Genomic DNA, 23,244 nt, shown 5'->3' on the forward strand with positions numbered 1-23,244 from the left:
AACTGAACCATAACATATTGAAGTAATAGGTACAAGAATTCCATGCTAATTGGTAATGTACCCTGAAGTCTGTTAACTCTTAGCAACCACAGAAATAGATTTTCTTCATGAAGATCTGTCCCTAACCTGGTCCTTCCCATTCTTCCCATGGCGCATCCATTGCAACTTTCATTGAGTCCATCCACCTTGCTGGTGGATGCACCTTTCCCAACATTGCACCTTTCCCAACATTAAACCCTTCTCCAGACAGCTGGTTTTATCATTTTCATTACTATTGTTGTAAACTAGCAATTTATGATTTAATGTGTTGCAGGAACTGCGCCAATTCCTTTGCTCAGTAAAACATGATTCAACTATCCAGAATTTAGCATGCTGAGTAAGCACAGCTTTTCACTCATCGTTTAGGGTAAAATAAACTATAATTTTTGGCTCTACGGGAGTCCTCGACTTACAACCACAATTGAGCCCAACATTTCTGTGGTTAAGTGAGACATTTGTTAAATGGGCTTTGCCCCATTTTATGACTTTTCCTGCCACAGTTGTTAAGTGAATCGCTGCAGTTGATGAGTTAGTAACACGATTGTTAAGTGAATCTGGCTTCCCCATTGACTTTGCTTGTCAGAAGGTCACAAAAAGGTCATCACGTGACCTTGGGACAGAAAAATGGTCATAAATATGAACCAGTTACCAATCAGCTGAATTTTGATCACATGATCATGAGGATCCTGCAAAACTGTAACTGGGGAAAAGGGCCATAAGTCACATTTTTCAGTGTTACTGTAACTTTGAACTGTCACTAAATGAACTGTTGTAAGTCAAAGACTACCTTTATTTATATTAAAGCTATCAAACTTTACCTTACTTATTCAGTACTAGAAAAATGATGCTGATAAATAAGGAAGCCTTTTAACCATTCAGTCAGCAGGTGGCAGCATCAGTCCAACTTTGGCTATGTCCAGAAAAAAAAAATCCAAGCCCTTGGATTAGATTGGTTTGACAGTAAACATTGGTGAAGAATGCAACCCCAAGCCATATTCATATCCTTGTCAAGCAAACTACATGGACTTGAAATCAAGAATTGACCTTGACCTGAATGAGACTTGTTATTACTTTAATGAGTTGTGAAAATCATGTTTTTCTCTAAAAACCCCTGGTAATCAACTTATACAAGAAAAGGATAGCTGAATTATAGCTTTGTGAGTGACTGTGAGCAGAGCCTCCCAATCTAGAAATGGCCACAACTGGCACACAATTCAAAGCTATGTGAAGGCTCTCCTAGCCACTATACATTATTATCAATTTTTTTCCCCTCAGCTTCTCCTCCCAAATTTTGGAGCCATTCTGTTTTTGGAGAGTTATTCCACTCTCAGTTCCCAAGCCATTTTACAGAATGTGAATGAATGAATGAATGAATGAATGAATGAATAAATCTTTATTGTCAAAGAACAACCATGTATACATTGAGATTGGCTGAGCCTCCCTTCGTGCCCCCCCACAACTCACAGTGACAACAAACCCACCATCTTGTTACACCATGTGAGCTAATTGCACAACACACCAGCCTCGAAAGTCAATGATACATAAAGTTATTTCCCATTCAAGAGCCTGACAGTCCATGGATAGAAGCTGTTCTTCAGCCTGTTGGTATGGCTGGCTATACTCCTGTACTGACCAGGGTGTGAGTCATCCCTGAGAATTTTCCTCACACTTCCAAGGCAGCGAGCCCTGGCGATGTCATCCAGTGGTGTCAGGGGACAGCCCACGATGTTTTGTGCTGTGCTCACCACCCTCTGTAATATCTTCCTACCCGTGACTGTCAGGCCAGCATACCAAACCACAATACAGTGCGAGAGGACGCTCTCTATAGTAGACCAGTAAAAGAAGGTCATTCTACCCTGTTCTTTCACAAGACCCTGAGGAAGTGGAATCTCTGTTGGGCCTTTCTGGCCACCTGGGTTGTATTGACTTTCCAGGTAAGATCTTCACAGAGGTAGACTCCCAGGAATTTAAAGGAGGAAACTCTCTCCACACAGCCCCCCACCCCACCCCGATGTAAAGTGGGGCAGGTTCCTCTCTTTTCTTCTGGAAGTCTAGCACCATCTCCTTTGCCTTACCTATGTTCAGGTGCACGTTGTTTACTAGACACCCAAGCCATTTTACAGAATAGCTTTCTAACATTCCATTGGGTTGGGTTGGGTTGGGTTGGGGGGAAATAAAAATTGACTTTCAACACAGAAAATCAGTGTTCAAATTCTTGCAGATTGAAAATTGGACCAAAAGCAAAAAATGCTGTGGCAATTGAAGCTTGCAAGTGAAGTGTAATTGCAGATTTTTTAAAAAAAAACATACAATACTTCTGTGTCCAAAAGTTTTTAAAGTGTATGCTGTATGCTCACTTCAGAAATGGTATAGATATGGTGCTGAACTGTTTGTTGTGTTTCTATTAAATGACAAATGGGTTTTGGACATTGCCACTACTATATTCTTCATATACCCAAATGCCTTCAGCATAAATGAAGTCTTAGTCATGTTCACAACACTTGATAAAAACTGCTTGGTGGAACACCTTTCTGCTAATGTCCCCAAATAAGTTCTCAGAAGTAAGAAAGCTCAGAGCACCCAGGACTTCATAGTTCAGCCTTGAGGTACATATATTCTCTTCTATTGAAAGTCATTGTATTTTGGCAACATATAGAATGTGTGATTGCCCAAAATAACTGTCATGAAGAACAGTTAGAAGAACCCAAGAGAGTTCTGTGGGGCACATGAAACTCATGAATATAGGCAATTGTCCACCCTAGAATTAATTCAAACTAGAAGATTAGGGCTGAATCCTCTTCCTCTATCCAGGAATGAGTGTGCCTGAAAGAACTATCTTTTAATAGAAAGTTCTGTTTTCCATTTCCAGCGCCCTATTCTTTTGTGACTACCCCTCAGCCTAATAGACACAGGAATCGCATAGCTGGTCTATTTCCAGGGATTCCTAAAAGTGCATTGCTTGGAAGGAAAAGACTTACTCAGCTAATATCTTCCATTGCTTGTTATTCTGGATGCAAGAGATCAGCCCATAGATTTTCTGTATTCAAATATTTTATTTTGTTTTAGCATTCTTTGCAGTGCTGGATTTACACTTTTAAAATCTAGCAAGCTATTAAATATATTTTGTATACTCAGTTTTTACAATTTTGCATATTTAAAAAAATATTAAAATTCATCCTTCTGCACCTTAACAATCAATATGACAGCCATAAAAAGAACATATATTACTCATTACTACTGCTTTTAGCAACTGATGCATAATTTTCAGACATGAATCTTTTGAACATACCTGGAAATTATTCAGATTTCTCTATTTTAAAAAATCTTAAAGTGGCAGCCTTAGTATTATTTGAATTTCAAATTTGCCACCAAGGCTTGCTTTATTTCATAAATCTTTATTTTACCTGGAGCAGTTACCACATACAATGTTGTGTCTATTTCAGGTAAAATTAGTGAAATCTGATTTACTAGCCCCCTTCACCAAAGACAGATCTGAAAAATTTTAATTAAATTATTTTGAAACTATATTGCACTAGCTTGTATGAACTGTTGTATAAAAAGGTAAAGGTTCCCCCGCACATGCGTGCTAGTCGTTTCCGACTCTAGGGGCCGGTGCTCATCTCCGTTTCAAAGCCGAAGAGCCAGCGCTTGTCCGAGGACGTCTCTGTGGTCATGTGGCCAGCATGACTACACGCCAAAGGCGCACGGAATGCTGTTACCTTCCCACCAGAGTGGTCCCTATTTTTCTACTTGCATTTTTACGTGCTTTCGAACTGCTAGGTTGGCAGAAGCTGGGACGAGTAAGCTTATTTTCATCCTGACAGATTCTAAGGTTGTGACAGAGATCCATACTGTATTCATTATCATCATAACAGGAAATACTCCACATGTACATATCGTGATTCGTATAAAGCAAGCCCAGTTTCAATAAATAAGAGAAAGGGGACACTTCAATAGTATTCTTAGGGCGCTATTCTCTGCCTTACAGAGTCCCTACTTGCCCGTACTTGACTTTAAGGAAGATGCTCATTGTTACGGTTAGCTTCCATTTAGAAAAATGTTGAAATAAATGTTTGGATAAATTGCCTACTCCTGACTGAAAAACACAGACAAATACAAATGCTAACACTTATTATGACAGGTATGACACAGAAAATAAGGTAAACCAGTTTTAAGATGAATCATCACCAGTGTATGGGCTGATTTTAATCTTTCCAGGAAGATCTTTTAAGCAATTCCTGGATCTGGACTAGTTTATCAGTGGAACTTGAGTTAAAAAAATTAAAGGCAACTTCCTGCTTTTTAAAAAATCTTTATTTCACTGGCTCTCTGCCCTGCCCTGTTCTTCCTTCTCTCCCGACTTCTGTTTATATGAGCTAGGCAGGATGATTAACAATCTGTGCCTACAATCTGCCTCCTGGTATGACAACCTGTCTTTTGTTCTCCCTAGGTAGCCTAAGCTATTGTTCAATGCTAAGAGCATATGAATGACTTTGGAAATGTCCAACCATCAGATGAAATGTCTAAGAACCTTGCTACCTTTCCCCCAGTCCCTGGAAGAAACTCCAAAGGAAGCAAAGGAATCCTTACCATGCATGTCTATAACGCATGCATTTTTCATCAAAGAGAGCCAAGCCCTCGCAAACCAACTTTTGTTGCAAATGTAATACAGGCTACAGCAGCCAGCTGATAATGGGCTCAGAAGAAGTCATGTGGTAATACTGGCACTGTTTATCAATCTCCAGCCTTTCAGTCAAGGTTTTGAAGGTTGAAAGTGTCCTTCAAAGACGTCATCACCAGTCACATTCTCATATGCAGGAGGTGGGGTGAGAGGCTCCAGGCGTTCCAGACGCTCTTCAGTCCCTTTGAGTTCATGAGTATCTGAGACAAAGCGTTTTAGTCTTGGGGGTAGGACTAGTCGGAGGCGCAGCCTGGAGTACAGATCTGCTTCGGAGGCCCGCCGTGCACCTGGTGCCACTGAGACACTCAATGTCTCTACCACAGTCTCTCCATGGGGAGGAGTCTCAATAACCACACTATACGGAGGGGGTTCTACTTGGGTTGTTCCAGGACTAGATGTGATGGTCCAAATTGTGGGCGCTGAATCTGACAAGTAGCCAGTGGCCACCACTTCCTCATATGTTGGTGCTTCATAGGTTGCATTGTCTCTGCGTTAAAACAAAAAGGGAGGAAAGTTCAAAATAACTGCTTCCTAGTTCCATGAGGAACAGTTACCTATTTTTTTTAATGAGACACAAGCAGGATTCTAAATCATTTCAACCAAGTGGGTTTAATTTTTACTTAATCCCCATAATTGCATTCTATATCCCATTTAATTATTACCCTGCAAGAATACAAAATTATTCTCTTTTTCTGCAAATTATGCTATACATTTCAACTTCAGAACTATCACTGAAATAAATAAGCCCTGACAAGAATCTAGTATTCTTCCGGTAGATTGTCATCTCTTTCATGCACTACTGGGCATGTAATGCAATGGTTATAATTATTATTAATTTTATTTCAGTACAACTCTCCCTGATAAGCCTAGAGCAGTTCCCAAGAAAATCTTAAGTGAAAAAGAAAATAATTAAACCAACCATTTTAAATGCAATAAAAACAACAAGTTTCACTTTTTAAAAAAAGAAAAGGAATACAGTAAATGGGGCAACCTAAAAGGCAATCTGTAATGGAACAAATTGTTGTTCTAAGAGCCTTGGTGGAGCAGTGGGCTAATGCCTCCTTAAGTAACACCAGCTGCCTGCAATTAGTGCAGGTTCGCATCCCACCAGGCTCAAGGTTGACTCAGCCTTCCATCCTTCCGAGGTAGGTAAAATGAGGACCCAGATTGTTGGGGGCAATTAAGCTGACTTTGTAATAATGCCGCTTGGGGGGGGTGTGAAAGCCCTAATAAGCAGGCATATACATAGAATGAAGGCTACTGCTAAGCTTGTAAGCCGCCCTGAGTCTTCAGAGAAGGGCGGGATATAAATGGAATTTTTTTAAAAAAAATGCCTGGGTTAACCGACATGTCTCTGATTGATTGAATGATTGAGTATGGCCACCCAACTCATGAATGGTGACTAAGTGGTTTAAATATGGACAAAAGCATAAGGAACAAAATGCTTAGATGCACTGCAGTGGAGCATAACTGAGACCACGTCACAGCTTAGTCTAATCCAAAATCATTACAGAAGAGCATATCCCACATTCTGGCCCTAAACCCAGGGGGGAAAATGGGTTTTCAAACCTTATGGAAAGCCAACACAGTCAGAACCATCCAAATCTCAGAGACTGCTGTTTCAAAGAGTAATCACTGTAACAGAGAAAGTGTGCTTTCTAGTTCCACTAGGTGACATTGTTTTCTATAAAAGGGATCTGAAGCACACCTACTTTGCTGGATAGTCATTTAAAACACAGCCAGGGGGTCTACTTGCCTTCCCCTTGGAAGAGTTCCCTGACTGAGCTGCTACAACTGAGAAACCTCTAGTTCTGGCTATCACACTGCTTCCCCAGACTATCATAGCACATCAGATGGACGTTACTAAAAAAGATAATGTTTTGATCAATGGTCAAAAGAGCTGTGCCCCATTTTACAACCTTTCTTGCCACGGTTGTTAAGTGAATCACTGCGGTTGTTAAGTTAATAACACGGTTAAGTGATTCCAGCTTCCTCCATTGACTTTGCTTGTCAGAAGGTTGTGATCACATGACCCCGGGACACTGCAATCGTCATAAATATGAGTCAGTTGCCAAGCGTCCACCTTTTAATCATGTGACCACAGGGATGCTGCAACTGTCATAAGTGGAACTAACGACAGTCAACAGACATTTTTTTTTGAGTGCCGTTGCAATTTTGAACAGTCACTAAACAAACTGTTGTAAGTTGAGGACTACTTGAAGTTCAATCTTATCCAATGGATCAGCCTTCAGATGTGTTGGGATTACAGAACAGAATTCCCTGTCAGACGGCTCTCTTATCAAGTTGCCTTAGAATTCTAGGAACTGCATTCTCAATCCATCTGGAGAAAGCCAGAGAGTGGTAATATGAATTAAACTCTAGCAGCATCAAAGGCTAGATGCCTTGAGTGATTTTATTACAGAATGAATGAATAAATGCACATGTGCATGTCTGCCCTCAGTGGGTATATGAAGAAACATTGTTTTCAATCTGGCAACATTCTGCTCTGCAATTGTTGGTCTAATAGTGTGAGTTCTAGAAGCCACAGATAGGCAACAGTGAAGGGTTACTATCTTCATGTCTTGCTTATAGATTTCCCAAAACTCTTGAGCAGTCATCACTGGAATTAGGATGCTAAACTAGAAAACTCCTTGGTCTCAGCCACTTTCCCTTAAACTGCTGTCAGAAATGGATGCTTATTTCCTGTGATTAAGATATGTGGGAATTGGCACAATTACATGGTCTTACCCATCGTGATTTTGTCTTCCTGGGGCTGCCTGAGTCTCCTCTTCTGCATTCTGATGCTTCAGGCATTGTTCAACTGCCACACTAATGAGGTAGCCAACCAAACACAAGCCCCCTGCCACAAGAAAGAAAACTCCAATGGGATTGATTTCAGAGGAGATGGCCAGCATGGTTATGCCAATGAGAAGGGTGGCTGAGAAGAGCACCAGCAAGGTATGACGGAGACTCCTCCAGTGTGACTCTGACAACATGACAACACAAATGGGAGTAACAGTTGTTGACCGAAAGTAGCAGACTAGCTGGTAGTATGGATGCCTGTGAAAGAGAGGGAACAGAGTGCACAAAGTAACACATGCCTGTTTATCCATAGGAGAGAAAATATTCAATAAAATGAATGTGCCTAGCACCTGATGATGTGAAGAACATATAATATGTACAGCAAAGTGCTATAGAAGCATACAGGTGGTCCTTGATTTATGAGCCCAGAATTTTGGTCGTGTTACAATCATATGACCACATGACCGGATTCAATTTTACAACCGTTTTTACAATAGCTGTTAAGAGAACCATGTGGTCGTTAAGCAAATCACATGGTTGTAAGTCCAATTCCAGGTTATTCAAAGTGCGTTTTTTGCCAGAAAAAAAACCCAAAAGCATCACAAAAGGCATCACTGTGGGATGTTGCCACCAATTGTATATGGGAGCTGTTTGCCAAGCACCCAAAATGCGATGACTATGAGAACTGAGTGGTAGTCATAACTTCGAAGACAGTAACTTTAAGTAATGTTTTGGAATTCCATCATACCTTTGAATGGTTGTTAAGCAACCAGTCGTAAGTCAAAGATACCTATATGGCAGATTGATGAGACCCATAGATTCAAGTAATGTTTGCTAGGCCATGAAATCTCTTGAACCTAACTACCATATTTCTGAAAAAAATGGTAATCTCATTAATCTCAGTCTCCAACAGTTGAAATGGCATCCACCAAAACAGAGTGATATGCATGACTCAATGCATTTCATAATTAATCTAAACATATCCAATTTTGGAGGTCTACCTTTATCATCAAAGTTTTGCATTTGATTATGATTATTCAATTTGAAACTTCATATATCACTCTTCATTCTAGTCTGTTCCAATGATCAACTGCTAGTACATGCAGGCAGGACAAAAGGCAATGATACTGTGTTTTAAAATTTTGGAATTAGGAGGAATTCAACGTATCCTTGTTTCTCTTACCATGTTACACCCTTGTCTTCTTTAAAATATATTGATAAAATTTTAAATACAGTTAGTCCTTGACTTATGACCAGTTGTTTTACTACTTTCCATAGTCATAACTGGCCATAAAGCACTTCTAGGCATTGAAAAATGTTGTCCTGCCCTCCCCCAGGTCACAGGGCCACATTTTGGGGTTGACCTGAGATTGTGCGCTGGAAGAGCAGATTTCAAATCTATTGAAAATTGTAGCAAAGCTGGCATTTTGAAAGCCTGAGGCTCAGAGCCTTTCAGAATGCTGGTTTCACTAGTGTCTTCCTCTCTGGAGGAGAAAACACGAGCAAATGCTGTTGGTCTCATGATTGTTGGGAAGGTCTTTTATCCAAACTGCACGATTTGAAGAAGGAGCCTTCCATACAATCACGAGAATAGGGGCCCCATGCAGGATGAAACAAGGAAACAGAAAGGTAAATGGACCAGGGCGTGGTGAGGCAGCGATAGGGTCTGTGCGCCATTGGGCGTAGCTGGCTGATGCCTCCCAGCCCATGGCAAACTTTAGCATGCTGGTGGGCACCAGGCCTCTCAAGGCCTCCCCTGAAGCATCCCTGGGCAGTCTCTTAATGATCACAAAAGGGAGAACTCAGATTGTGGTCATCGAGTAAGGCAGTCACTTAATGAACACGACTACTTACAGCCAAAATTCCAGGCTAATTCCTATATTAGGTCAAGGACTACCTGTACATTTCTTTTATATACAAAGAAGATTCAGTCAATAGAACAGTGCAAACCGTAAAGAGGATTATTATAAAACAATGGGAGAGGGGTCATCTTGATGGGCTTTAACGGTCAGGATACTGAGCTATTAGCAGCAGTTAAGGAGGGTGCTAGGCAGGACCATTCACAGTACTTCTCATTTATAAGCACTTAACAAGCCCTACCTAGTATACTGTAAATAGGAAGAAATTCAACAATGCATTTATTCAGGTAAAGGTCAATGGTTACTGAGCTCTACCTGGGAGAGGTAATCTTTTCTAAGTAGTAGGGCAGTGGTGGCGAACCTATGGCACGCGTGCCAGAGGCGGCACTCAGAGCCCTCTCTGTTGGCACGCGTGCCACCGCCGTCAGCAGCAGGTCCATCAGGCTGTCACCACTGCCCGGAGCAGGAGCCCCATCCAGCACAAAGGAGGTGAAGCGGCCGATTAGCAAACTCGAGTAGAGGTGGTAGAGCAGAGGTCACCAAGCATTGTCGATTGGTGGATTGGAAGAAAAGGGAGGGGCTGCAAATGGGCCGGGGCTAGCGCCTGCGTGATACTAACTAGCCCTGCCCTGTTCTTGCATGGTGCAGCGCCTTGTATCTGCACCCCGTGGTGTGGCGGCGGCCATTTTTGCACCTTGCAGCACGGTGGCCCATTTTTGCACCCCTGGTTTTTGCAGCACTCAGAGATGCTTCCCTGCCCCCCCCCCAAGGGCACCACAATGCTGATGCAGCCCTGGCACTTTGCAATAAATAAATGGGTTTTGGGTTGCGGTTTTGGCACTCGATCTCTAAAAGGTTCGCCATCGCTGTAGTAGGGGAAGGATGCAATAATGTCAAGGATTTTTTAGAATAACAACAGAAAAGCAGGGAGGTGGACTCAAGGGTAAAGGGAGGAGGAGGAGGAGGAGGAGGAGGAGGAGGAGGAGGAGGAGGAGGAAAAAAATAGAAGGCAGGCTTGTTCTTTGCTAAAACCTAAGTTGGCCATGAGTAAGTATAGAAATATAATTAGCCCAGCAGTGAAAGGAAAAAGCAAAACAAGAGAAAAGAGGTTTTTCTTCTTATAGCAAGGACAAAATGTAATAAAATGTAACAGAATAAAAGTTTCTTGTATTCACTGACACTCTGAGTTTGATTAACCTAAAGTTCTCACCTGGAAAGAGTGATTGCTCAGGGAAAAGGAAAGTGCATAACACGAAGTCAAGAAAAGTATGATTTTAGCCAAAATGAAAATAGAAACAATCCATCTGAGCATCCCACTAGGAGATGAATTACATGAATCAGGAGACTGTGGAGGATGAAGAAAGACTCTGACTCAGAAAGAACCTTATTCAATGCCTGCTGAGTCAAAAGGTTGCCAAGGATTCTTTTTGTGAAGGATTTAGTCATGTATGCAAGAAAAATAATTGTAGCATGATTTGTTTCAGAATGTAGACTGGAATAGACTAAGTGATGATGAATGTTTACTCAGATTGTTTGAGGATAAAAATGAATAGCTTGGTAACCTATTTTATTTTATTTTATTATATTATTTATATCCTGCTCTTATTATTTTTACAAATAATTCATGGAGGCAAACATATCCAACGTATTTCCCTCCTCCTATTCTCCCCACAACAACAACCCTGTGAGGTGAGTTGGGCTGAGAGAGTGACTGCCATAAAATCATCTAGTCCGCTTTCATCGGTAAGGCAGGACTAGAAGTGACAGTCCCCTGCTTTCTAACCTGGTGCCTTAATAAAAAAAATTAAAATTAAAAAAGGTGTTGATATATAACACCTGGGCAACAGATTTCAACATTTATTGGGCTCATCTTGTCATTATATGGCATATGGAAGATTGCACTTTGGAATTTAATACCTATAACTGAATAACAACAGAATAACAGAATTGGAAGGGACCTTGGAGGCCTTCTAGTCCAGGGCTTTTCAACCAGTGGTACGGGTACCACTTGTGGTACATTGGCACCTGGCAGGTGGTACGCGGCCATCCTTGAAAAGTGGTAGCAGGGGAGGGGAATGAGCTGAACCGGTGGCAGCACCGCACAAACCTAAGCGAGAGGCAGCTGGAGCTGCAGGGCTGTCAGGGCTCAGCGGAAGTGCTAGGATCAATGCCAGGCTCCAGCTGGAGCTCGGCACTGATCCCAGTGGTTCTGAGCCCAGAAGAAGCGCCAATCAGCTGGAATGTTGCAGCATCTCCAGGGTCTTGTGATTTACATTCAGATGCTTGGCAACTGATTCATATTTATGATGGTCACAGGGTCCCAGGGCCATGTGAAGTGACCAAAACCAGCAGATGGGGGGGGATAATAACCAAACACACACCCCCACCCCACCTGCCAAGCCTCAACAGAAATGTTCACAACAATGAAAACCTCGGACAGGAGAAAGAGCGCCGCCGGGCTGACAGGCAGGTGTCTTGCTCGGCTGTGGCTTCGGGGCCCTTTTTTAAGTGCCATTGTAACTTCGAACAGTCACTAAGCAAACTGTTGTAAGTCGAGGACTACCTGTACTTCATCAACTTTTTTCCTTTTTTTTTTTTTTGGTCATCAAGTTTTTGACACCTTGCTAGGCGACTGGTGGTACTCGGATGTTGCCATATCCTAAAAGTGGTACAATGGGTGAAAAGGTTGAAAGCCCTGCTCTAGTCCAACTCCCTGCTCTGGCAGAAAACCCTATACCATTTCTGATAAATGGTTGTCTAATCTCTTCTTAAAAATGTCCAGTGTTGGAGCATTCACAACTTCTGGAGGCAGGTTGTTCCACTGGTTAATTGTTCCTACTGTCAGAAAGTTTCTCCTTAGTTCTAGGTTGCTTCTCTCCTTGATTAGTTTCCATCCATTGCTTCTTGTCCTGCCTTCAGGTGCTTTGGAGAATAGCTTGACTCCCTTATCTTTATGGCATAAAGCATTTTTTATTCTAAAAAATAGTATTATACAAGTCATTCCTACATTAAATAGGCCCTTTAAATTTTCCATATCCTAAAGGATTATTCATTTCATCTTGTATAAAACAGATACAATCCTGATAGTCCCAATAAAATAATGTTTTCTCTCTCTCTCTCTCTCTCCCTCTCCCTCTCCCTCTCTCTCTCACACAGAGAGAGAGAGAGAGAGAGAGAGAGAGAGAAAGAGAGAGACAGACAGACAGACACACAGACACAAACAAACAGCGGGCTATAAGCAGTTTCACCCCTCTCTGCCATCAATTTATCACTCATCCTGATGGGGGCTAAACGAGTTACAAGCAGACCAAAACCTCTCTACATTGCAAGCAATTTGTTCCATCCACCACCATCCTTCTCTCAGAAGACTCAAGGAAACAATGCGGGGGGGGGGGAGAAACCAAGGGTAGGGGGCTAGAGGCTAGATTCTCTCTCTCTCTCTCTCTCTCTCTCACACACACACACACACACAGAGAGAGAGAGAGAGACAGACAGACAGACAGACAGACAGACAGACACACAGACACACAGACACAAACAAACAGCGGGCTATAAGCAGTTTCACCCCTCTCTGCCATCAATTTATCACTCGTCCCGATGGGGCTAAACGAGTTACAAGCAGACCAAAACCTCTCTACATTGCAAGCAATTTGTTCCATCCACCACCATCCTTCTCTCAGAAGACTCAAGGAAACAATGCGGGGGGGGGGGGAGAAACCAAGGGTAGGGGGCTAGAGGCTAGATTCTCTCTCTCTCTCTCTCTCTCTCACACACACACACACACACACACAGAGAGAGAGAGAGACAGACAGACAGACAGACAGACAGACAGACACACAGACACACAGACACAAACAAACAGCGGGCTATAAGCAGTTTCACCCCTCTCTGCCATCAATTTATCACTCGTCCCGATGGGGCTAAACGAGTTACAAGCAGACCAAAACCTCTCTACATTGCAAGCAATTTGTTCCATCCACCACCATCCTTCTCTCAGAAGACTCAAGGACCGATGGGGCTAAACGAGTTACAAGCAGACCAAAACCTCTCTACATTGCAAGCAATTTGTTCCATCCACCACCATCCTTCTCTCAGAAGACTCAAGGAAACAATGGGGGGGGGGAGAAACCAAGGGGAGGGGGCTAGAGGCTAGATTCTCTCTCTCTCTCTCTCTCTCTCTCTCTCTCTCTCTCTCTCTCTCTCTCTCTCTCTCTCTCTCTCTCTCTCTCTCTCTTACACACACACACACACGCACACACACAAATAAATTTCATCAAAGACATTCTCAAGCAGATCTATTGACCAAGTCTTATCAAACCAGTTTTTGAGTAAGAGATTATCCGAATATTTCCACTGGTGAGAAATGATTAACTTTACTGCAGTTAGACAATAACACTCTTGTTTCATAACATTTTACTCCTTCTATCAAATACAGAAGGTCTAAACCTAGAAGGTCTAAACATGGTAAGAACCTAGTCCTTGTTTATAAGTGTCATTTTGTTAAAGACATCCCTCCAAAATGTTGAAAGATAATAATCAAATTCGCATCAGAGATGATAGAACATTCCTACAATCTTTTTATTACAACCTTAGAGGTTATGCAATGTGTGTGTGTAAAGTGCAAGGAAGATGACCATAATGGAAGTATGCAAGAACTCTACTTAGGGAAAAGGAGTTGAAGCATTTTTAAAGTCCAGAACTGTGTGGTTACCTATTTCTATTGTATTTTCAATACAGCTAAATATGAAATAGTTGCTCAGTAGTTTCTTACAACTGGACAAAGGCAATTAATAAATCCCATTACTCTCTTTAATAATGTAGAAAAGCATTGATCTAACATCAAAGTAACCACAACATTTTAATCTAATTGTTGCTCTATCTGATCCTTACATAGGATACATACCATATCCTTATTCTATATAAGCTTCCATTTTCATAGATTCAAGTTATAAAGAATTAAAAACTGACCTTTGGGAAGGCATGAACAAGCTGTTAAGAAGGTACTTGGACAAGAGATTGAAGGAAGCATGAGAAAGAAACTCAAAATAACCCTACCTTAATGTTGTTTAGTATAAAAAGGGACAGAGGAAAATGTGGTAGGTTTTCAAGTTTCTGTTGTTATAACCTACAATAGTAAAGTAGCATTTCTGGAATGCCTGTAGTGTCTTGTGTTTTGATCTGCCCTACCTGGAAGGGCCAACACAAGTGTGCTACTTTATCTTCATTATTAAAATTAAATACAATTGGGGGAGGAGGAAAATTATTTTGTTGATTCACATAAATGGATGTTTGGGAACAAGTTGAGAAAATACAGAAGTGGCCCACCCATTCAGTGACCCAGAAAGAATGAGGAAGGTTTGGTGAGTATTTATTCAGGAAAGGTTTACAGTAGTTGTTTCGAATATGTACACGTTACACAAAATGAATCTAAAAATATGATTGATTTAACTACAATGAAAAAAAAGAGAACCATTGAAGAATATATGAGTGGTGAAAGGTTTTGGATGTGAAACAGGCAACATCCTGTTGTTGAAGGAAAAGTCTTCATCATGGTTCAGTCCAAGCTGCGAATAACATGGCAACTGCTTTAGAAAGAAGGTTTCAGTTTATTGAAGAGGAGAGCCAGACAGGAAGATGGCTCTGGAAGAAAAGAGAGTGAGCACATGCAGGGAGTGGGATTTTATACCCCCTGGGGCTCTTGAGGTTGTTTCCTGTTCCTGTTTGAGACTTTGCATTTCCTGTGTCATGTACTTTGACCTGTGTCCCTTTGGCATCTGTGGGTTAATCCTATTATATCCTGTCTTAGAGTTTGGGTGGGGTATGTAGATTTTAGGTGTCTTTGTCTTCTTAACTGTCTAGCTTGGGTAGGCAACCTTGGCTCTTTTATGACTCATGGACTTCAACTCCCAGAAATCCTGAGCCAGCTATGCTATGCTGGCTCAGGATTTCTGGGAGTTGAAGTCCATGAGTCATAAAAGAGCCAAGGTTGCCTACCCCTGGTCTAGCTTCAACCTTCCTGAATGGTCTACATCTGCATTTCTACAGATCTGGTTTCTTTTTGGGAGAATTTGGAGAGGGAGACTTGGGAATGTTAAGAAAAACTGGGCATGCTTTTCTGCCTCTTTAATATTTCCTTCTGGGGGGGGGACTTCCCACACTGTCTTTACACTGGTGATGTCAAGAATGGTTTCTTGTTGGAAAAAAGAAACAAGGAACAGAAGTTAGAATAAAAAATACTGAAAGAGAATTGGAAGGCAGAGAAAGAATGGAAACTGGCTATATGGACAGAGGATATGGCTCCTTGGAACAAATTGAAAACAATTATTTTACAGTTATAAAATGCCACAGAAGTGTGTATCTTTTCACTAATGGGAAAAGAAAACGATTGCCTGGTGGAATGATGAAGTGAAAGAGTTTGTGAATGAAGAAGAAAATATAGAATAACCGCTACAAAAATGAGACTAAGAAAAAGCTGCTTCATATATCATGTTATACACACACACACACACACACACACACACACACACACACACACACCGAAAAAGAGAGTTGCAATAAAAAATATACTGAAGTTGCCTTGCCACTAGAGGCAGTCCACACAAGAAGCACCAATCATAAATACTAATGCTACCATTACTGTAAGAATTCAGTAACAGAATCTTGCAAGTCTGAAAGTCCCTCCCCCCCCCTTCCTTACTTTTACTGTGTCAAAAACTAGGGAGGGCTGAGATGCTTCCTCCTCCTCCACTCCTCCTTCAGACTCAGATTTTGTTTCTCAGATCACTGTCTAGACTGCCGCTCTTCCTTCTGTGATCATTCCCACATTCCATTACAGCAGGGGTCTTCAAACCTGGCCCTTTTATGACTTCTGGACTTCAATTCCCAAAATTCCTCAGCCAGGCAGTGTAACTGGACCAGAGCTGCAAAGACTGATGGTCCCAGCATAGAAAGAAAAATTACTTGCTTGACACATGCACGTAGGATTCACAATTCCTATATGAAGAGCGGGTGGCAGCTGTGACTCAGGCTTTTGCACAAATTCATCTTGCCCACCAACTCTGCCTATTCTTGGATTGGGAAGTCCCACTCATGCCCACCCTCTGATTATGGCTCCTGTTACTGTGCCAAAGTCTGAAGTCTGATGGGTTAGGATTAGGGGTAGGGTTCATCCTTGAGATGAACAAGCACAAACTTTTCTCAGATAGGTAGCTGTGTCAAACTGGAGTCCACTAAGGAATAATCTAAGTAATATTACATGACAAATGCCTCAAATAATTCAAAGTCGGAAATATACACAAAGATGCCTATCCAAGCCTTGGTAAGACATGCTATGTTGGCTCTGTCATCCATAATAAGATCCAGAATGAAGGAATGGTTTATTACAGAGCAAGATGGCATTAAGGACCCCTAAGAAATCAGTGACTAGCGCTGGAGTTGAGCCAGGGGTCTAGAAGGCAGAATTGGTACAAGAAACTTGAGTACACTTTCCCTGAGCTGCCCATCTCCTGCCATATCTCTCTCTGCCTATCACCAGCAAGTGGCAACCGCCTTTCCCACCCCTCCCCCGATTGAACCAATCCTCCCCAAACCTGGAAGCTTTCCCCTAGTTTCAAATATGATGCAACCATCTACTCTCTAACCAACTAGCTTCTCAGAAACCTTAATTCACTTCTACTCATGCACAGAGTGGAACTTCAGATCTATAATCCATCACATCAATCAACATACTATAACATCCCACACTAACAACTGCAGACTGGCATTACTTGAGAAGGATATTGTTGCCTCTACTACGTATCTCACACCCAGAGAGAAAATAGGTATCCCCCCAATTGGATATATCCAGTCTGAAAAAAACACTCACCACAATCCTTCCCAAACATCTACCCAAAGTCCTAGTGCTTCTCAGTGCCTGGTCCTCTGGTGCTTAAATGTAAGTAGCACGAAGTCACCACCAGCATTTGGAGCAAAGAGCTGCTAGTCCACTTCATGGTGGTTTCAGTGACAAGGTGGGAGGGAGACAAGGTGGTGCTTCTCAAGGTCATGTATTCCCCAGAAGCTGTGGACTCAGGCCAGCAGCCAATTCAGGTGCTTGGCAAGGTTGAGGGAAATGGGAGAGGAAAATGACCAATTGGATGGATGAATAGAATCCAAGAGTTTACTGGAATGTCTTAGAAAAGCTATGACTTTTATTAAAGACAAGGCAAGCTAGCAAACTTTTGCTCAAACAGTTACTCAGAGGCAAACAAGACTCAGTGATACCTAAATAACTGTGGGCCTTTCCCTACTATTGCATGCTATTCATTCCTTGTGTTGGCACAAAACACAATGCCATCATTAACTTTGCTGTGCCTATCACCAATTCCTACTTTGTCTCTTTGGCATCCGTCCTATGCCACTGTCAAGTTGTGTCATAGGGATTTGCACATATGTCAGTCATTATAATCAGTGGTTAGTCTTCTCTGGTTAAGTTGCTATCCTCCTTCAGAAAATCACCAGGCAGTGGGAAAAATCAGCACCAACCAGGGCACTGCAGCATGAATGGGGTGGGCCTGGTTGGGGGGATTCTTTTCTAGCCTGGCCTGCCCCTCCTGTCACATCCCATCTATACATCTCCCAAGTTAAAATATGAAATTTTGAACAGAGAAACATTAGAATAGAAATAATCGCAAAGAAGAAGAAGGCACATTCTGCTATGATTGTGCAATGAACTATGTCCTCTAAATAGGGTTAACTAAAGCTGACTAGCTGCTGTGCAAGGTGAGTAAAACCAGCCAATGACCAACAAAGGCACCGTTTGAGGTCCCTCGTGATTTTCAGAATCCTACTGGGAGAAAAAAGTGACTATCCCACACCCGAAAATAAAAATACTGCTTCTAAGCATAGTGCTATCCTGGTGCTGAATAAATATCCCCCTTTTCTTGCTCAGATTAAATACTGAGGATCTGATCTCAGCACACCTCCCTTGTTGGAAGCCTGGAGAGAAACTGGCTTTAAACATAAAGAGAGATGGTAGCATAAGAAGAAACAAATGGGGAGTGCAAACACCAGGAGAGAAGTGGATTCAGGATGTGTTGGCTAATGGCCATGCCAAATACACACTGAACACACCTCTTCTTATGTCCACAACTCAGGATAACAGATGTCACACATTTTGCTTGCCTTGAATCTGAGTAGGATAAAATCAGTTTAAGGGGGCGGGGGCAGGGTATTTTTATTTAATACAAGGACAACACAAGGCTGAAGATAAAACGAACAAATCTTGGAGCAATGAATTGGAAGAGATGAGAATTGTCTGGGCAGGATGAGGACTGCAAGCAAGAATCAGCTCCAAGAACACATCAAAACACACACCAAAAATTAATACCATCACCTACTGCAATCTGCCACGGGATTAAGAATGACTTCTGTAGATGAAATGCTTAGAAGCCTACCTGGTCTGAAGTAACTGCCTTTTTGCCTTAGAAGTGAAATAGCCTAATATTGATCTGAGTTATGGAGATACCAAAGCCAAGCTTTATCGTGAATGGAGCAAGTAAGCCCTCTACTGCCTGTTAGGGGCATAGTCTTTAAAACAAAAAGTGTCTGAAGGAAAATATTCTCAAGGCATTCGGTGCCAGTTGAATGTTGTCCTTTTTTGGCCTGAAGGAAATTCCAGTTGACGGACGTTCTGCTCTTATTCTCCCATTTGCAATGATAGCAGCTTTATTGCTAGAGTCACATTTCTTGGGGCTTAAATCACACATAGAGATTGCCCTGTATGCCTAAACTCACACCTGCTGACAGCAAAAGGGCAGGAAAATTCCACTCTTCGGAGTCAGAAGGTGCTTATGAAACCCCAAATTAGAAAGGGAGGGAGGAAAAAAAGAAAGAAAGTAGTCAGAAACTGGGAGTAGAAAGGGGAGAGATGGTAGGAGTTGCATAATTACTTGAACAAATGAGTTGCCCCTGAATTATTGTAGTCTTTACTTCCATTCACACAAGAAGCACAATATTGTACATATAACAAGGCAGAAGTATGCATGCCATTCACATGCACACACAGTTCCAAATATTAAACTTTGTCACAATTCTAAATATCATAGAACGGAGCAGCTAATTTATATACACAGTAACTAAGACTTCTGAAAAAAATATTTTAAACTCACTTGTTTCCTGAAAGTATAAACCTTTTGACTTGCCTGGGCCACATTGAGTGAAGACAAATGATCTTGGGCCACATTTAAAATATAATCAGTGTATAAAGGTAAAAGGTAAAGGTTCCCCCGTACATGCATGCTAGTCGTTTCCGACTCTAGGGGCCAGTGCTTTTCTCCGTTTCAAAGCTGAAGAGCCAGCACTTGTCCGAGGACGTCTCCATGGTCATGTGGCCAACATGACTAGACGCCAAAGGCGCACGGAACGCTGTTACCTTCCCACCGTAGTGGTCCCTATTTTTCTACTTGCATTTTTACATGCTTTCAAACTGCTAGGTTGGCAGAAGCTGGGACAAGTAACAGGCGCTCACTCTGTTACGCAGCACTCGGGATTCGACCCGCCAAACTGCTGACCTCCTGATCAACAAGCTCAGTGTCCTAACCCACTGAGCCACCACGTCCCTAATCAATGTATATAAATACATTATTAGTTTATGATCCTTGGGGCTGCATTACTAGCTGTCTAGGGCTGCATGTGGCCTGCAGGACACAGGTTGGACATACCTACTATGGACACTCCTGCAAAGGACTTCTGAATGCCTTCAGGTTCCTTGTCTTAGGCTATGGCTGTCTAGAATAAAATGTGGTCATGGGTGGTATGAAACATACAGCTTTCCAAAATACGGTAAATTTTTCATGAAAGCAAAGATGTGTATGATGAGTAGGATTATGTGGTATCTGGCATAACTCTCTTCTTGCCCATTAAAACTCACAATGGCCTATGTCTAGTCTCACAATTTCTTGGCCTAACCTGACTCACAAAGTTGTTCTCAATTTCGATGAATAAATAGGTGAACAGGAATCATTGTTAGTTAGGGACTGGAATTTGGAGGGGAACAGTTGAGGCCACTGTAGTAATACTGCTGGAGATTATAATAACAAAGGTTAATATAAATATACACCTTTTGAAATCTTGAACAGAGAAAGATATAACTACACTTTATACTTCATCTTTTTTTAAAAGGTGTGTCATGAATGTTGGCATCAATCTGCAAAGCATGTGCCAGCAGTTCTCAATCTGCTGAATGAAACCACCATGTCAGGAGTTTATAAGCAACTTGGAGAGGAGTCACTATTAAAAAAAGTCTTTGATCAGACTTGTTTTGGCAAAGTGGGAATATCAAAACTGATTCTGGATTTCGATCTTCATTTTGCCTTCATAAAGCCTTAGTGGACACCTACTGTATCACACAGGGTCTGAGAACTTCTCTGATCTATAGATTGAAGTGTAATTACTAAAATTAAAAGTTTGTATTTATTTCTTGCTCAGTCCTAAAATTAATGAAACCATTATTTTCATTCATGCAGAAAGATTTCACTTTGTTATTCCTTGATCCTTATAATGCACTGCATTTCAAATTCAATACTGTCACTGACAGTTCAGAATACATATGTATATAAATATTTATATAAATATTTTACAAAGAACATAAAAACTAACAAACTAACAAAGAATAACAGCCATAAAGAAAGGAAGGAAAAAATAAAACATGCAAAAAGAAAAGAAAAGGCAGCTTTTGATTTTCTTTGCTGCAAACATAAATACTATTACAAAATTCTCTTATTTCCTGACTACAAAAAAAGCTAATTGTTTTCTGTTACCCATCTTTTTTTCAAATCATCAAAACTACAAATCAAAACTGCATTTTTCTGTTTCATGCAAAAAAAATTACAAGGGGTTTCTTTTCAGCCATAAGTGTTGATACAATTTTTTCTCTAATCAAAAAGGTTAATTTAGTCTTCACCAACCATTTCTCCATTGTGAGTAATGCCAACCTTACCACTTTTGAGTAAATGACAGCTCAGATTCTCATGATGTAAATTTTGTAATGTCTTTTTAAACACTTAGGAAATGTTATGAGTTATGAAAGCAGACTAGGGCGATACCAATGTTAATGTAGCTGAATGTTATATATCTATATATAACAAGTGATATTTACAAGTTTCAAATTGCAGTTGCAATTCTCCTGATTAAGATTTTTACAATATTTTGTTATATCTCTAATGTCATCTCAAACTAAAGTATCAGGGATTAAGACTCGTGAACATAGTAAATTCCAAAGAAACATAAATAGGACTGCACTGTCAGCACATCAGTAAAATTTGTGGAGAAGATACTTTGATCTCAGAACTGAAGAAGCTTCTTGGATGATAAGCGAAACATTTTTTTTTGGGGGGGAAACCCCAAGAAAGTCCAGTTGCCTTTTCAAAAGCACCTTTGGGACATATTCTGATCTGCTTTTATGCTTGTCAACCACTCTCCATACAGTACCATTCATTTATGTGTGTGTGTTCACACAGATACAGTACATATTGTGAGGAAACTCATACTCAATTCATTTATACACTCAATCTTCATCTCTGTACAGTCCCCTTTGCCAAAGATGCAATAGGTTATGGATACTTACCAGGCCTGGGAATCCTATGGCAGATCCAGCCATGTGTTCTTGCCTCCTGCTGTCATCTCCAGCTAGCTGTAGTAACTCTTTGCCACTGTCTCTGGCTGAAGCAACTCCAACAACTTCTCACACTTCCTGTCTTCACCACTGTTTCAGAAAGTCAGAGAGAAGACATAATTGCAAACTCTCACTCTTCAGCTTTGTTAGATTTTTTCCCCTCCCAAATAAAGCTGCCTTCTTTCAGCTTCAATATATGTTCTTCACTTTTTTTTGCTGCCTTTCAGGCTAAGCTACTCAGATGATCAGGAAGCTAGTGAAGGAAAAGGGCGGTGTAAAGGGAGGGAGAAAGGGAGGGAATATGTATATAGTTTGCCTCTTACCCTCCTTCCCCTATCTGGGTTAATCTCTCATTCTTCTGGAAAAAGGCTTCAGACACACCTCCCTCCCCAGGGTGAGGCTTTGGCCTAGCCTTTAACTCCATAGCCTGTTCTTCATTAAACTGTTTATGAGTGCTATAAAGATACACACACTGGATCGTAGCTACTCCGATTGCTTGCCAGGTGCTGGTTTTATCCACAGATTTTGTACTGTTGAACTGGTGACAGCCCAAATAGCTTCCCAGGCAAGGGAGGTGTCTGTAATTAAGAGTACCCACCTAATGATTACAAGTTTAGAAAAAAGTGAAAGGGCAGATATTCAACAATTCTGTAAAGTTACAACTATTTGGTAAAAACATCAACAAGAGTCTGAAGTTTCTCAGAAGTCTTGCTCAAACAGAGGAACTAAGCTTTCAGCAGTGACTCCTCAGCCCTGTTTGTCTGAAAGACTTCCATTAAGAAAGAAACATCACACCATAATTCAGAGGTGTCTAAATGTTTTATCTTTAGGAACCGATGATTTAACAAACGACCCAAATCAGTTCCTCCTCATCCATGACAAAATTCTAAACGTTAGTTGGTTATTTTTAAACATTTATTGTCCTTTTATTCTACACTTTCCATTATTTGCTCATTTCTTCAATCTTCAATTTATATGACATCCAGCCCTCACAATAGCAATTCTAGGCAGCTTACAACATTTCAAAACAATACAAAACAAAATATATTAGTTTAGTAAAGTACTCTGGACAAGATATACTGCCATGAGTACTAGCTCTATATAAATTTTCATTAAAAGAATCTTGCAAGAAAATATTTCTCCCCTCCTTTCCTTCTATTCTCTAGAAAAACTTCTGAAAAGACCCCTTCTGGAACACTTCCCAGAACGTT

At 41.1% G+C, this 23,244-nt stretch overlaps 1 protein-coding gene across 1 annotated transcript; it reads right to left on the bottom strand.

The window, feature by feature from the left end:
- Positions 1-3,089: 3,089 nt before the first annotated feature.
- Positions 3,090-22,220, bottom strand: TMEM139 (transmembrane protein 139). The gene is made up of 3 exons (XM_081316938.1): positions 21,986-22,220; positions 7,469-7,780; positions 3,090-5,207 (listed from the first exon to the last, which is right to left on the bottom strand). The coding sequence occupies exons 2-3, from the start codon at positions 7,714-7,716 to the stop codon at positions 4,793-4,795; spliced, it is 663 nt and encodes a 220-aa protein (XP_081173064.1). The 5' UTR covers positions 7,717-7,780; positions 21,986-22,220; the 3' UTR covers positions 3,090-4,792.
- Positions 22,221-23,244: the final 1,024 nt, after the last annotated feature.

Source organism: Vipera berus (genome assembly GCF_964194415.1).
Source record: "Vipera berus genome assembly, chromosome: 2".
In the NCBI taxonomy this organism is placed as follows: Eukaryota; Metazoa; Chordata; class Lepidosauria; order Squamata; family Viperidae; genus Vipera; species Vipera berus.

Bases quoted from the DNA above. Each gene is read 5' to 3' on its own strand.
- TMEM139 (XM_081316938.1), bottom strand. From the start codon at position 7,716: ATGTTGTCAGAGTCACACTGGAGGAGTCTCCGTCATACCTTGCTGGTG. The intron at 5,208-7,468 runs GTAAGACCATGT...GTTTTAACGCAG, and splicing joins GGAAGACAAAATCACGATGG to AGACAATGCAACCTATGAAG.